Source organism: Pteropus medius, unplaced genomic scaffold (assembly GCF_902729225.1).
Source record: "Pteropus medius unplaced genomic scaffold, Ma_sr-lr_union100, whole genome shotgun sequence".
NCBI classification, from domain to species: Eukaryota; Metazoa; Chordata; class Mammalia; order Chiroptera; family Pteropodidae; genus Pteropus; species Pteropus medius.
In genome coordinates this window covers 325,595-341,204 of record NW_024349226.1, presented here as the reverse complement: position 1 = coordinate 341,204, position 15,610 = coordinate 325,595, and the positions used below count along the sequence as shown (strand labels likewise).

The following is a 15,610-nucleotide window of genomic DNA, read 5'->3' as shown; positions in this document are numbered from 1 at the left end:
TCTTGCTTCTCGGCTTTTCCCAACTGAGAAAAGAGCAAGGAGGGGACACTCGACTTGGTGGCGTGGAGAGATGTCAGTCGCCAGCCTGCAGGATGCTGAGCCCGCTCCACAGCGCCTCCACGTCCACGGGGGCAAGAAGGCTGGAATGGCAGCCAAGGACGAAGAAACAGGATCGGCCTACACGATGACTGGGTTCCAGAGCCTCGCGTGCAGTAGGCGGCCAATAAACTTCCTGAACAAAACCAGTTTCCAACGGTGCACGGGGCCAGTGTTTGATATTTCTTCACGTTCAGGCTGCCTCTGTGGGTCCAGAGGTTTCTCCTTGTCCTGACACTGTGCTGCTCGCCCTCGGATGCGAGGGGCTGAGGCTCAGGTCTCATCCACGCTGACAACCGTGTCGCAGACCATCACTTCCCTGGGTGACCGAGGGCACTGAACAGGGATAGTCATTTACATACTCATACGGCAATCTCCCATTGTGCTAAGTTCCTAGAGGGCAAGAATCCTGGCATTTTTCTTTTGGAACGAATTTGCCCAAGGTCACATGGCAAACTCGCAGCAGAGCTAATACCACCAGCAAAGCCATCGCTCACCCTCAATGAGCTTACGATCTAATTGGTAAGAGAAGGCCTGCATCCACAGTAAGCAACGTGACCTAGGTGTCAGATGACAGATCCCAACTGAGCCACCAAGAGGATCCCGTGGAGCCAACAGAGAGGGCAGCCACTCTTCCCGTATGAAGACCATTCTATCTTCTGTGGGAACGGCAGGTACGGCTGTGTAGTGATTCTAAACTGTCAACTTCAAATATTCTCTCCTGGTCTCCATAACCCCTTATACGTGTCAAATTACTTAATAGATTTTAGAGTCAGAAAAGATGATTACTAGAGTTATATCGCTGAGCGCATCCTCTTAAATGCTCGGTAACAGATCTAATAAAAGAAGTAAAACAACAGAATCCAGGCTGCTGGATCCTTCCTTCTTTTTTTTTAAAAGAGAAACACCATATACAGAATATAGTCTGGAACAGGGACAGGGTCCTCTGAATGGTGACAACCCTCCCTTTTGAGAGGGAAACTGATAAAGCAGACCTGGGAGCGGAGGTCCCCAATCCCTGGGCCATGGACCGGGAGCGGTCCCTCGTCGGTTAGGACCAGGGCCTCACAGCAGGAGGTGAGCAGCAGGCGAGCAGCAGGCGGGTGAGCAAAGCTTCATCTGTGTTCGCAGCCGCTCCCCAGCGCCAGCATCACCGCCTCGGCTCTGCTTCGGCTCCTCGGGCGTTAGGTTCTCATAGGAGCACCGGTCCCTGGGGCCACAAAGGTTGAGAACGCTTGCCTAGAGGGTCACATGCACACTTTGCCAGGTCGTGTGGTGGCACACCCTGACTAACTGTAACTGGTGGACAGAAATACTGAAAGGTTCCATAAACTACATCGCTATAGGTTCCCCCAAAGGACCCTGATTCTCTCTCACTTCCAACAAGCATTAAAAAGACCTTTTCAATGAAGTTACTCACTCATGCCCCAGGTGTATTCAGGTTAACTGGTGCTCCCCTTTCTGGCTCTGAAAAAATGGAAGCCCAAGTTTAAGAGAAAACCTGAAGGTGGATTTGCCCTTACTGGCCGTCAACTACGAAAGCGCACACGCTTGGGCTTGTCTCCTTCAAGCTGGCAGTCGGGACGACGACTGGGTCACTCGCCAGCTCGGGGTGCCTTTATTAGGGAAGGAACAGGAAGTAGCAGGAGCTCTCGGCTTTCCCAGCATCCCTCTCGCATGATGGGAAAAGGAAGGCAGGTCGTCCCCGCAGGGGCCCCAAATAAATTGCGACCACAGCTTTTTGCTCTAGAAAGGCGTGGCATCTAGCAAACCTGGGTCAGTCCTCGCTGCTGGCTCAGGCTGAACGGCCAGTGCGGCAGGGGGCTAAGTAGCGAGGGGTCCACCAGTTCCGGGACATTTTCACGAACTCCCTGCCTGACTCGAACACTGAATGTGGCCTCTCAGAGGTCAGTTCTGACTGCTCGCCTCCTCGCCAGCACGGGAGAAACGCACTCAGGAGGCCTTGCTCTATGGAAGCAGAGGTGATTCTCGACCCAAGCTGGAATAACCCGAGTCCTTACAAAGGTATTTCAGTAACACTAGGTGATGGAGGTGAACAACTCGGCTCAGTGAAGATCAGAACAATTCTCTGCTCTTTGAAAAAGGGAGTTGTGTTGTCTATTGTAATTTTTTTTTTAAAGAACAGGTGTGCTGTAAGCTAAGGCAGACAGTTAAAGATAGTCTATTTTTGTCACCAAAAACACACTACAGCAGTTCTTTGGGCTTAAAATAAACTGAGAACCGAATGACACCAGTTCAAAACAATTTCTTAAAGATCCAGTTGTTCTTTCGGCGTCTGCGTGCCTTTGTCGTCCCGTAAGCGACTCGACTCACCATGCTGTTCTTAGGGGGCAGTGGGGAAAGGGCTTTCCCAGATGATCGTCAAAGTCCTGTGTCTGAAACGAGCAACCTGACTGGGCTGACAGTGCTCCGGATGCGTGCCTGGCTGCTGGACACCATCTTGCTTGTACGCTGGGTTCTCACACCCACCGGAAGTGGACGTCAGAGGACCAGGGTTCAAAAAGCTCTGCTCCCGCACTCAGTAACTGCCATGACTTGGGCAGGGCAATCTCTCTGAGCCTGTTTCCTCATCTCTCAAACGGGAATTTTTATTAAAAAATCACTTCTTTAAGGCTGGTAAGATAAATACATAAAAAACTAATGTGAAAATGACTGTCACCGTACCTGGTGCACAGCAGGTATTCAGTAAAGGTAGCGCAATGCCATACCCCTCAGAGGTACCCACAGCCCTGCCATCCGGCCTGGTTCTCCCTCCCTCTCTGCAGCAGCCAACTCGCCGTTTCTTTCGACTCTTACAACATGACTCGTTTCATCGGCTTCGAGTTCCAAACTGTTTTCTCCGAGGCTCTCCCCAGGAAGCCTCCGACTCCCCGGACTCGCCTGCTGACTCGCCCTTCAAGTCTGCGCTGCGCGTAGTGCTTCGCTGGGGAGCGTTCCCGGAAGTCCCAGCTGAGGGTAGAACTCCTCGCTACCGAACCCCCTGGAGGAACTCTGCACCCCTCTCTGCTAACACTTGGGATGCGGGACGCATGGGCTGACCGCCCAGCCGCCTGGTGCCTGAACTGGAGGAACAGCAGGGTTCACCAAGCGCCCGTGCACTGAACGGGCTCCTTCCTAAAAGAATGAATGAGCATGTGCCTCGGAGCAAGAGCATTCCTTGCTCTTGGTGACTGAGGAGCATTCTATACAATTCTGTTAAGAATCGGAAGCCTCAAGGTAAAGTCAGCACCCCCACCTCGTTTCTAAGACCAGGATATCTATGAGGCCTCACAGCTCACTGCGTAGGATGCACACACTGAGACTCTTTTCCTGGGCAGGTTACAAAGAGCTCGTATTTCATACCATTCAGCGTCTGTCAAAATGCAACGGCCCTCCATGGGGAGGGAGCAGCCCGATCCCCCAGCTGGTTTTTATTCACAGAAGAAACTTTAACTCCGTTTAGGCTTCACAAAATGAGAGCTGTGTCCACACAAAGCCACAACAACCAGCCAATTCACTGAATCCAATGAAATAAGCCAATTCAATGGGGGGGGTGCGGCGGAGCACAAACTGTCAAACTGCTTACTTGGTGCCTTATAGACCAAACAATGCGTGATTGAATTGGTTTGCTTTTCAATAGGTTGTCTTGTCATGTGGTAGCTACAGTGAAAGATTTTCTTTATCATTCTGCTTTGTCTTTTTTTTTTAACACAAAAATAAAGAGTACATCAGATAGAGGAGTAAATAGCCAATTATGGCTTCTCTTTAATCCATGGTCACACACACTAAATCCAGCAATCCAAGCCTGCCCAACAGGCGCACTCTGGGGCAAGGCATCCCGGCCCGGCCCGGCCCGGCCTTTGGCTTTAGAAGAAGACCCTGCTGGCCTGACTGGCACTCCGTGCACGTGGGCCCCAGGAGACAGAGACCGTCACAGCGACAGCGCCGCGCAGACAAAGCACCTACTCGCGGCCCCACCGAAGGGCCGGCGTGGGTCTTCCACTCCACCCAGCGCCCGGCGGAAGGCCCCCGTGCGGAGGGCGGGCTGCTAGATGCTTCACCGGGAAGCGGACCCAGAATGAGAGTCGGCTCCACAGTCCACACTTCCATTAGCAGAAATGAAAGCGAGTCCCCCACTCCAAGTCCAATGTCACAGTAAGGAGGTAATCTAGCAAATGAGCAAGAGCGCCGAGCAACGCCTCCTCCTGCACGGGGGCCCAGAGCACAGCCTTTCCTGCTGTCGGAGCCGATGCTGGGTCAGTGCTGGGCAGGCGGCGAAGTCACACACAGGGGCCACACTTACACAGGAGGGAGGGGCGGTGTTGGCCCTGGAACAGGCCAGCTTTCTCCTTTCCTCCAACACAGCTTCCAGCCTTTCCTCGCCTCACTCTCCAGGTCTACTTAAATAATGACGACGACTGCTTATTCAGCATGCAACGTGCTCAATGCTTTTTCTGCATAACCTCACTCCGTCTCCCACAGCCCTATGAAGAAGGTGCTACTACATTCTCCCCTTTGAAAGAAGGGAGGTGAATCACACGGCCAAAGTCCCGGTGAGGAAATGGAGGAGTTGGGATGTGACTTTAGCACCCAGTCCCTCCACCCAAGCTCCTAATCACTACATACACACACACACACACACACACACACACACACACACACTCACACTCACACTCTCTCTCTCTACCTCAACCACCTCCAACGTGGGATTTCTGCTCCGCCCAACACAGCCCTCCGGGCAGACCACCTATTTTCAGAAGCTGTGCAGATCCTGCCACCTCAACTGGTCATTTAGATCTGGGCAAGAAGGAAGGATCTGTGCCACTTCCCCAGTGGGCTCTGGCAGGCAAGGAGGCACTAAGTAAGTGTGTTTTCCATTACCAACTGGCACCCACCTCACTTCAAATAAATACTTATTGCTTTGTCATGCCAATAAAAATGGAATGCCAAATCCCCCATGCAGAGGCTGGCTGGGCATTCTCTGGCCCATTTATCTTGCTTTTCCAGTAAAACAAGTGTCAGTCTGCGTTAATGGCAGCCACTTTAATAGGTTTGCTCCAACCGGGAAGAGAATCAAGTCGTTGCTTATCTCTGCGGTAAGATGACGAAGCAGCTTTACTCATTCCAAAGTACCATTTTCTAAGGCAGGAAAAGACAATTTCACCTTTTACTCACTCTTTCCAAAGGATACTCCTAAACTGACCGCTGGCACGCAACTGCTCTTGGGCCAGAGGCATCATTTCTGTTTGCTCTGAAGGGGTGTGGCCCACAGAACTAAGACAGGAAGTCGACCGCTGCTTGCATGCTGACACAGCGACCCGGCAAGGACGCCCCGACAAGGACGCCCCGGCTGCGGCGCGGTGAGAAGTGCTCTTCACCAGCGTGCCCGGGGCCAACCCACAGGCCCACCAGAACCAGCTGTTTCTGTCGAGCCCGCACAGTGTGAGCTCAGAAGCATGGCTTGTTTGGGAATATGCTTTAAGAGCGTCGTTTCCAACAGATATTAAAAGGGAGAAGTCAGAAAAGCAGTTACATTTCAGTGTGCTCTCATGCCACCTTCCTGATTCCCAGGTGTGCACACACCCCCACAAATTAGAAGACTGTCAGCACGCAGATGAGCTGTTCTGGCGCCAGTCTTCGCTGGGAGTGGAGGAGGAGGAGAAGTCGAAATGTTCAAAATGTTTGGATCCCAGCTTCATTCCACAGGAGAGTGGTGGGGAAACACAGGGAGCCAGGTCAGACCACCTTCCGGCTTCACGCTTTGGGTGGGGCTGCCCGCTGCCTTTAGAGAACAAAATACTGAAGGCAGGTAAAGGAATCCAAGTGGAGAAACGAATCGAGGAGACAGACAGCAGAGGAATGCCTACAATATTCATTAAGCCAGCTCCGAGGGGGAGGGGAAAGAACGCACCGTGATACTGCCCAGCCCTTTCTCACACCGCATAGGTAGGAAAATTCTGGAAGCTCTGGCCAGTGGTGACTGAGGAGCACTCTATGCTGGCGCCATGACCTGCCACCTCCAAGGGCCCTCTCAGCCAGCGAGAGCCGTGGGACTGGCCTCCGCCTCCGGGAGGAATTCCACGCCGCGATCGGCAGCTCTCAAGACAGCCTGGACTCCAGGGCCCTCTGACCTGGCGCATCTTGTAACATACATTTCTGGCAACCTTTCTTTCCAAAGTTTCCCAAATACTTTCAGACAAGCGACTTTGCTCTCTGCGGTTTCGTGGTAAGCAGAGGAGCAAAAGCTCTCAGTGCAGAGAAAACACTCTGCGTATGGTGCTGGTCGAGGGCAGGCAGGTGACCCAGGCCTGCTGTGCCTCACCACGTCTTTCTCGGTAAAAGAGGCTCTCCCTCTACTCTAAATGGGGGGAGAGAAGAGCTGGGAAATCCTTTTCTATCTCAAAGCCTAAGACCAAGGGGCCAGGGCGCTGTGCCCTGCAGCGCGATTCTTCACTAGACAGAGGCTTCGCCTGCTGCTGCACTGAGGACCCCCCCACACCTGACTGCAGGCGCCACATTCAGAATGTCCACGGTTTATCTTGCTTCTCATCCCTCCTCGCCCCACCTGTGGTCCCTCAATCAAAGCTGAAGCTCACCGACAGCAGGAACAACTCAAAATAATGGAGGTGGGTGGCACTCCAAGACTACAAATTTGGGACAGGTTTATAACTTGCAGTGGCAAGGTCCTTATTTTTCACTTGTGTGCCCAAAGACCCTTCGCTGATTTGTGTGTGTAAATACAATAACCATCCCATTTTTCCTAATCCGAAATGCAGTAACCTTTACGGATCGGCAAGGGGACGCGGAGCGCACGAGACACCTCTTGTTTAGCATAAGGGACCAAGGCACGCAATGCTGGGTTCTGGTGTTTGAGTGAAGGAAGAGCAAGCGCTTCGTCATCGGCTTGGCTACTTGTCAGGACACTGACAAGTGCAATGAGCTCTGCTCATCCTGGTAATTAACTGTCGCTTTGGACAAAGATGACTCGGGCTGTCTGTCCAGGATCCTGACTACTTCAGAGCCGCCCGCAGTAGCTATCAGAGACACTGCTTACTTTTTCATGCTAAGTCAAAGACCAAACACACACACACATAAAGCAGTTTTTTACCACGATACGCTGTCCTTGAAAATCGTCATCATCCATCAACCCAGCAAGACACTGTGCAGGCCACGCCTGCGACTGGCTTCTACCCCGCGTCTCACCTTGGTGTTCCTTCGCAGACTGCGCAGGATGTTCCTCCTCCTCGGGTCTTCGTCTGTTTCATACGGGATGACGGCATTGTCCCCTTTATAACCTTGGGACGCCTGATCCTCCTCTTTCTTCCGGATGGGCCCCAGCTCATCATCGCTCCCCACGCTGAAGCTGGTTCGGTAGCTAGCGAACCTCCCCAGCCGGCTGCATCTCGTCCTGTACAGCACTGGCTTGCTCACGATGGATACCTTGCGGCCTCGCTCTAGGGAGCTGGTGTCCATCTCACTGTCGGAACCGTTCCCACTGCCGTTGGACTGGGCTTTGTTGATGTTCCGGATGGTGATGATCTTGCCTTGGGTGCTGTCGTGGGGCACCGAGTATATGTTTTCTTCCTCATTTCTCGGCTTGGCCACTGCATCCATGGGTTCGGCGTAATCGGAAGGATCGAACGCGTCTGGAGGTAGCCAGGTACTAGAAGACACAGACTTCCTCTGCCCATCTCTGTGGCCTTGATCTAAGTAAGACAGATCCCCCTTTGTAATATCAAAATGGAGAGGAGGCTTTGGTTTGACTGGCGGAGGTACTTTGTTGTTGAGTTTACTCTCAAAATTGCTCATGATGAAAGACAGCCCATCGTTCCCCTCCAGCTCCATACACAGCTTGGAATGGTCTTTGGACAGAGAGGGCAGCGACGTGTCTTCTCGAAACAGGCTGTAGGAAGGGGGCTCGATGTCCTCTTCCGAATCCTGCAGGTTGGAGTTGCAGAGCGGAGAGCCCGCCCGGGGGGAGTTGAACACCTCCTCCGTGGTGCTGCAGGCCTCGGCAGCGTTATCGTACATGTGCGTCGCCTCGATTATGTTCTTTTTCTCCACCACATCCTTAAAAAATGGGTGGAAGATCTCGAGTTTGTGCTGGGCTTGGCTGCAGGGGATGCTTGTGAACCTGCCATCTATCTCTTGAGCGATCTCCTCCCCCTCGGTCAGCTGCTCCCGACTTAAGTCATTGTCCAGGACATCTACGGCGCCGTCAGTGAGTGCGACCAGCTGAATGGGGACAATATCCTGCACTTCACAAAGAAAGGCACGTAACATAGCCAAGGAGGCCTTACGTTTGGCTGAATAAAAAACAATGTACCCATGGACCAACCGGCTTTTTCTGATGCTAAACGAGGAATGGTATGAAAGAATAGACAGTTCAATGCGCTTCTTGTGTAGCCCGATTGGTAGTTCAAGTAAAACAGAGTTGTTGCTTCCGCAATGGGAAGATTTACAGGTTTGGGACTGAAGGACGGGAAAGAGGATGTCGTCTGCACTAAAAGGGTCTCCGCACATCAGACACATGACAATTCGCAGGTCAACGTCAGCCAGATCTTTGATGCTAGCGGTAGAACTGACCAGGTTTAAGTTACGCTTAGAGTCCAGGAGTCCTTTCAACACTTGACTGATCTGCTTTTCGTTAATGTTGCGTCCATAACCAATGCCGGCAGAGGCAGGGTCCAGGAAGACACACTGGAGTTTGCTGGCGATCTGCTGGCCTTGCTGGATTAAGCTATGCAGCGTCTCTCCGCTGGTGTCTCCTCTCTTGTTCACCAGAATTAGCGTCAGGGGGAGATGGACTAAGTGATTATCTCGCCTGCCGAGTGTGGACTCTCTACTCTTCTCGATGCTCTCCACCACGTAGGACAGCGACTCCTTCGAATTGTAGAGGCAGAGACATCCGTGGGGCTGAAACGTGGGCGTCTGGAAAGAGTTCACGGGAAGCCTGACGTTCCCTTCTATCGGCCTCAGGGAAAGCTCATACATTTTACCATCTATCACGTACTTGTCATCGTTTGTACAAAGAGCTCGAATCTCATTGGCCAACTCTCGGGCAAGGCCATCTTTGCCCAGGATAACCAAGTTGATTCTATCGATGTTGGGGTCAGAGAGTGAATTTTTCTGATTCCGGTCAGATGGTCGGATAAACCGGGAACTAACCAAGTGCTCGATCTTAGCGTCCACGCAGGCTGGGCAGCTGGGGCACGTCTCCTTTGTTGGGTGGTACACGAAGTGGATGTGCTTCAGGATGAGGGCATCGCGCTCCGCCTGGAGCTTCTGCAGCGCTTTAAACCGCTGTTCTTCCCCCAGGACATCCTGAATAACACCCATCTTCTCCTTGCTGGGCTTAGCGTCCAGCTCCAGCTCATAGAACAATTCTGAATATTCCAAAAGCAGCTCCTGAAACTCCTCCTTTGCCCTGTCTATAATTTGCTTTTGGTGTTTGCCATAGATATCCATGTATACAGATTCTTCCAGCCACTGGTAGAAATCTTCATTCATGATGAAACTGCGGGCCTCTTCCCAGGGTTTGCCAGGAGTTATGAAAGGCGAGGTCTCCAGGTTTTCTTTAAACGCCCTCCTCATCTCAGCTCTTTTCCTCTCGTTCCGCAGCTTCTCTAAGTGGGCCTCATACAGCTGCTCTGCGGGGACAGTGTCCATCAAGTCGAAGGGAATCCGCTCGTTGTCCATGTTGTCGATGTGGCTGGTGGCATCCCACGGGGTCTCCTCGAGCACGACGAACCACTTCAGGAACTCCGGCTTGGTCTCCAAGAGCTTTTTGGCTTTTCCGCAGCTCAGGTGGTCTATTTCATCCAGATTGGGTATAAGAGCTTCGAAAGCCAACGGCAGAGCTGCCAGGTACAGCTTCCTCCTGCGCTCGATGTGCTCGTGTTTGAGGCGGTGGATGTGCTGGAGAAACAGCTTCTTGGCTTTCTGGGTCCCTTCCAGGTAGACGTAGTCCTGGTACTCAGGGGAGGCCTGCATCTTTCGGCTGACACTCAGCCAGTTCTCGTTGTGGTTTTTCACAATGCGACTCACCAGCCACTCGTACTTGTCTTTTGCCGTAGCTATCTGCTGACTCTGCTGCTTGAGAGCTTCAAAGTAAGGGATGATTTTCGTCTTTCCCCGACTTTTATCAATGAGTTGCACTAAGGTGCTGAAAGCCAAGTCCACGTTGACGTTGGATCTTGCTGAGGTCTCCACAACCTGGAGGTTCTTTTTGCTTAAGGCAAAAGTATGTGCATCTCTAATGTACCGCTCGACGCCCTCATCACACTTAGTCAGGACCACCACGATGGGCTTTTTTGTTTTTGCAAGCTGATTGTAGAGATTTGAGACAAACTTGAGCTGGTCATCAAAGTTCCTATTCATGCCCCTGCTAACGTCAATGCCGAGAAGAAAACCATCGATCAGCAGCTTTCCATCTGGCATTTGTTTCTGCTCAAAGTCCTGCTCCAGCCCCAGCTGGTCAGTGCAAAAGTACATGAGTTTCTCAGCCGACGCGAGCTTGGTCGCGGCAGCTCTCTTGATGTAGGGCTGCAGGGCCGTGCTTCGATGCGGCTGAAAGGTCTGATCGTCAATGAACTCAGTCTGCTCCACGATGTGCATCTTACATTCCACGCAATCCTCCAGGGATCGGCTGACTTCTCCCCAGTAGAGGAAGTGGTCATTATTGACCACCCGCCCGCCAAAGTCACTGGTGCTGAGGACAGAGGTGTGGTCCAAGTGGAACTCGTCGGCGCTCGGGCGCACGAAGCGGTTGCACAGACAGGACTTCCCGATGCCGCACTGGCCCTTCTCCTTCTCGGTCCCAGACAGCCCCACCACGCTGATGTTGTAGGTGGGAACACGGACATCTTGCTTTCTGGCCATCATCATCGTCGACACATCCTGCCACAATCAGCCACTTCCAAGATCAGACTAGTGTTTTCCAGTGGACTCCATGGCTTCCCGACATGCTCAGTGGGGGCCGGCTGCCCGTGCAGCAAGAGGATCAGGTCCCGTAGTGCTCGTCTACCGGTGTGAGGTCAGTTTTCACCACTTCTATCGCCAAATAGCCAACATCTTCCTAGATGGGGGAGGGGAAAGAAAACCCATCAGCATCATCATTTTGGAAACCAATTTTAATCACTGAACTATAGCAAAAATTGATTTTCTTATTCAACAAATACTTAAAAAGCAAATGTGCCAGACCTACCGCTGGGTGAAAACGTGAGAGTGAATAAGACTGACATCTGTGTGCCCTCAGAGAGTCACAATATCACCTCGTGGAGGAAGACACACAGTAAGCAGTGTGCTAAGTGCTCACACAAGGGTTTGAGGGCTCCTTGGAAAAACGGCTGATCCCAGGGCTAGGGCAGAGTTGGTGCAAGATAAGCCTGTACCATCTTGCTGTGCAAGAAAGGAAGGGATGGAAAAAGGGCGCCTCACAACGATACGGAAGCCGGTTCCGAGGGGCTCCCGCGGGTCAAATCCGGAATAATCTGAGCACCAAAATCATTAAGTATAGTGATGAATTATAACCCACTGCGAAAAATAGAAACCTGACTTTATACGACTGGATCAGACAAGAATCATCACTTGACACCAAACCAAGGAGAGAAATTTTGATAAGGAGCAGGGTATCTGCACAGAACTGAGGTATCCTCCAACAGACTACTTATTATTAGTTACAAAGAGAAGAATTTAAAAAACATTAATTACACAGTGGAGAAACTGGGCAACGCTTTGGGCAATGAAAATCCCCACCAAAGAGGGCTTGAAGGACATCATGGGCCCCCAGACGTGATCCCCCCGGAGGACAATCGCTATGCAGTATGATGGCCTACGATGCTTTACCTCATCCTCATCACAAGGAAACATCAAACACAAAATGAGCAAGATACTATTTAAAACAGGGGGCATGCAATACTTTTCAAAAAATATCAATGTCATAACTCAGTGGTCCCCAACCTTTGTGGCACCAGGGACCAGTGCTCCTATGAGAATCTAACGCCTGATGATCTGAGGTCTGAGGCGGAGCTGAGGCGGTGATGCTGCCGCTGGGGAGCGGCTGCAGATAAAGGTACAAGCCCGCCGCTCCCCTCCTGCTGTGCGGCCCGGTTCCTAACAGGCCGCAGACCGGTACTGGTCGGCAGCCCGAGGTTTGGGGACCCCTGTCATAACTGACAAAGAATGGTTGTGAGGGAGGCTAAAGAGACATCATCACTAAATGCGGTTACTTGACCGCAGACTGAATTCTGCGCCGAAGGGGACGGGGGAGAGGGTACAGGACACCATAGGATGAATTAACAACACCGGACTGTGAACAGAATGTTACATAAAAGCAGTTTATCAATGTAAATTTATGAAGTTGATGACTCTCATAGGAGAGAACAACCCTACTCTAAGGATACACACTCTGAAGTATTTGGGGGGGAAAGGCCATAATGTATGTGACTGGTCCAGAGGAAAAATGTGCTATAGATAATATGCAAATGAGGTAAAACATTAACAATAGGTGAATCTGGGCAAAGTGTATTGGATGTTACTCTGTGCTGTTTTAATTTTTGCAACTTTCTATAAATTTGTAATTATTTCCAAGTAAAAAGTTTTTTTTAAAGGGTGTAAACACGAGGGTGTTTCCGACAGGAATATAAGCTCTGTGGGGACAAGGCCCACTCTCGTTCATTTCTGCGTCCTTAGCCTACGACACAGGGCTAAGGACGCAGAGTGATCAAGAGTGGGCCTTGTCCCCACAGAGCTTACATGTACTGAAAAAGCGAAGAAGTGAATGGCATCAGAGCACATTAAAGAGTCCCCAAACCCAGCCTTGCTGAAGGAAGGTCCAGCTCAGGCGAGACCCGAAGGGGAATTCAAGTGTGTAGTGTCCTCTGTCCCCAGAAAAAAGCACGCCCCATGGGGGAAGCCAGCTGAAGTAAAGTATGTGGTAGTGGGGGGCGGGAATGGACGAGACGAGCTGGCGAGGAAGCAGGGGCCGGATTAAGCCACTTCCAAAGAGTTTGGATCCTCTCCCAAAGGTTATGGGGAACCGCAAATGGTGGCTCAAAGTGGCAGCTTGCAGGACCCAGCCTGAACGGTGATGAAATGTTATGATGCTTTACAAAGTCTGCAGCAACTTTCCGGCTGAAATAAGTAAAACACGTCATCTCTGGTGGCCTCTATGGAATCGGTCTCCGGCTGCTACTCACTGTCTGCACCGCGCTGCCATCTCCTCTGTGTGCAAATGTGACCGTACCGAAGGGAGGCTCTCCTGAGACACTCCCGAAGACGAGGACTTGACACAAACAGAGCCGTTTTCTCCCGACTCCCTGGTAGGGACCCAGCGTTTCTGCAATCTTGGTATGTTTTTGTGGCCTGTCTCATAGGAAACGCCACAGGAAGCCAGACCCCCACACGCTACTCTGATGTAAGGGGGCAGGCGAATGGGCAAGCACAGCTGTCCCCTATGGTGATGCCCTCATGGACCTTTCCCAAACACCCGTACTTCCTTCGATAACCCAGAAGAAAGCCAAACCCTCTATGGAAACAAAACATGGCCAGATGTGGTATCTAAAAATTGGGTGGCTATTTTGAAGAGACACCTCCGTGACTATGAGCAGCGGCGTGCTCCCCCAGAAGCCCAGTCCCAGGCTCAGCAGGCGCGAGCGGGCGTCCGTGGGAAGAGACGAAACCACCCTTCCCCACCCCCGCTCCGAGTAAAGTTAGAAGATGCTTACGAATAAGTGAAGTGTGCTGACGCACGGCCTCTGCAATACCTGAAAGGGACAAGTCTGCACGAGACTGAAGCGCTTCCCCCGCGCATGCGCACGGGTCCGACTGGGCCAGGCACAGGGCCAGGTTTAACGGGGCCTTAGCAGGCAGCGCTGGGGAGGTGCCAGGGTGCGAGGTGCTGCTCTGCTCACAGAGCCCTCCTCCGGCACGTCCTCACCCCAGGCTCTGGTAGGACTCAAGGCCACCCACTTGTACCAATCTCGAAACGCAACTTGGTGACACGGGTCCTACTTCAAATGACTGCTGCATGCGGCTGATAAATCACCCCACTTTTTTTCTGTAAAGTGGGCTGAATAATCTCTCCCACAGAAATCTCAAGGAAATGAAGCCCCAACTTGCCTTAAACCTCAAGAAGGAAAGACATCGGCTTAATTTGGAACCGAACTAAAATGTGTTGCCCATTCAACACCTTGTTCAGTCACGATTTTAACGGCATGGTATTCTATTTAGCCCTTTCAAAGTCAGTAATCTGAAGGATGCTAAAGAAAAGGAAGCAACTCTCAAGAATGTAGCAAACTGGTATTTTAAATCCAGAATGCTGCTAACTGACTCAACAAGAAAAGCTACCAAAAAAAAAGTTAGCTGGCATGGGAGTGGTTAATTTTTGGATCCCTGATAACTCTCCACTTGTTAGAAACCTAATAGGTTTCCCGGTATAAGTACGCTCGTCTTACGTCTGTCTTTGATGTCTGGATAATGCAGTTTTACTAGTTCCTCAATTGGACTGAATTACACGGTAAACAAAGCCAGTTATAAATCTAAAAACGTCTCAAACACTTGGTTTAAAGGAAATAACCTTAAGTGCTTGGTCACAAACACGTTCATGTTTTCTAAGAGGTGGGTAAAAAAAATTAGCTGAGTCACGAAATTTAATGATCTGAAGGCCACAAAGAAAGAGAAAGTAGAAGACAGGGCGTGTCCAAGACTCTGCAATGTCTTTAGTTTAAATCTGATGGGAACGGGTGTTCGTATTGGGCAACTAAGCTATTCAAACAGCAAAATCTGAATGTCCATATTAATAATTTGACAGTACTAATCCTTTCGAAACTACAGCTACAGCAGAGGAAAAAAAGTATGCTTTAAAACAGTAACTCCTTCATCTTTGAGCTTTAGAGTTACTTATATTGGAAAAATAAAAATGCAGAAGCTAATAGGTAGTTTTACGTCGTAAGTCAACTACTTCAGAAAGGAAATACTTCTGGAGTATTTTTCAATTCTTTGTCACAAATATATGTCAGAGAGACATAACACAAACTTTACCTGAGAGCTGGTTTAGAACCTGTCGCCAGGCTCCCAGAGCTGTTTATCTGACCATGTGCCTCAACTGGAAGGTAGGAGGAGGCTGTCTGCTTCTTAACACCTCTACAAAACGCCCGGGCAAGAAGCGGTAACATTCCCAAGATAGCACACATTTCACAGGGCACAGAAACGCCACTGTGCTCCAGCGTTACTATGACTGCTGCAGCTCACACTGTCAACAACCCTTCCACTCCGCACCCCTCACCCCACCTCCAAGGGGAAACGTTTCTAGGCTCTGTGACCTGGACCGGCCGGTGACACATTGGTCCACCACCACTACCACGTGTGCCTAGAACAGTCAAGAAATTCTGAAAATGCATTTAATCCCAAACAACCACACACAGACCACCACCACACTCATACTATGATATTATATAATATAATAAGGAAACAATTTCATAGGGAGCTGCTAGCAAAAGCAGCAAAATACCTG

General features: G+C 50.9%; 1 protein-coding gene across 1 annotated transcript in view; it reads right to left on the bottom strand.

The window, feature by feature from the left end:
* Positions 1-15,610, bottom strand: part of ARHGAP35 (Rho GTPase activating protein 35) — a 103,177-nt gene that overhangs the window by 52,841 nt on the left and 34,726 nt on the right. Inside the window, 1 exon segment of the mRNA XM_039881660.1 lies at positions 7,300-11,173. Within this exon segment, the coding sequence (XP_039737594.1) occupies positions 7,300-10,983 (3,684 nt within the window). The 5' untranslated portion in view covers positions 10,984-11,173.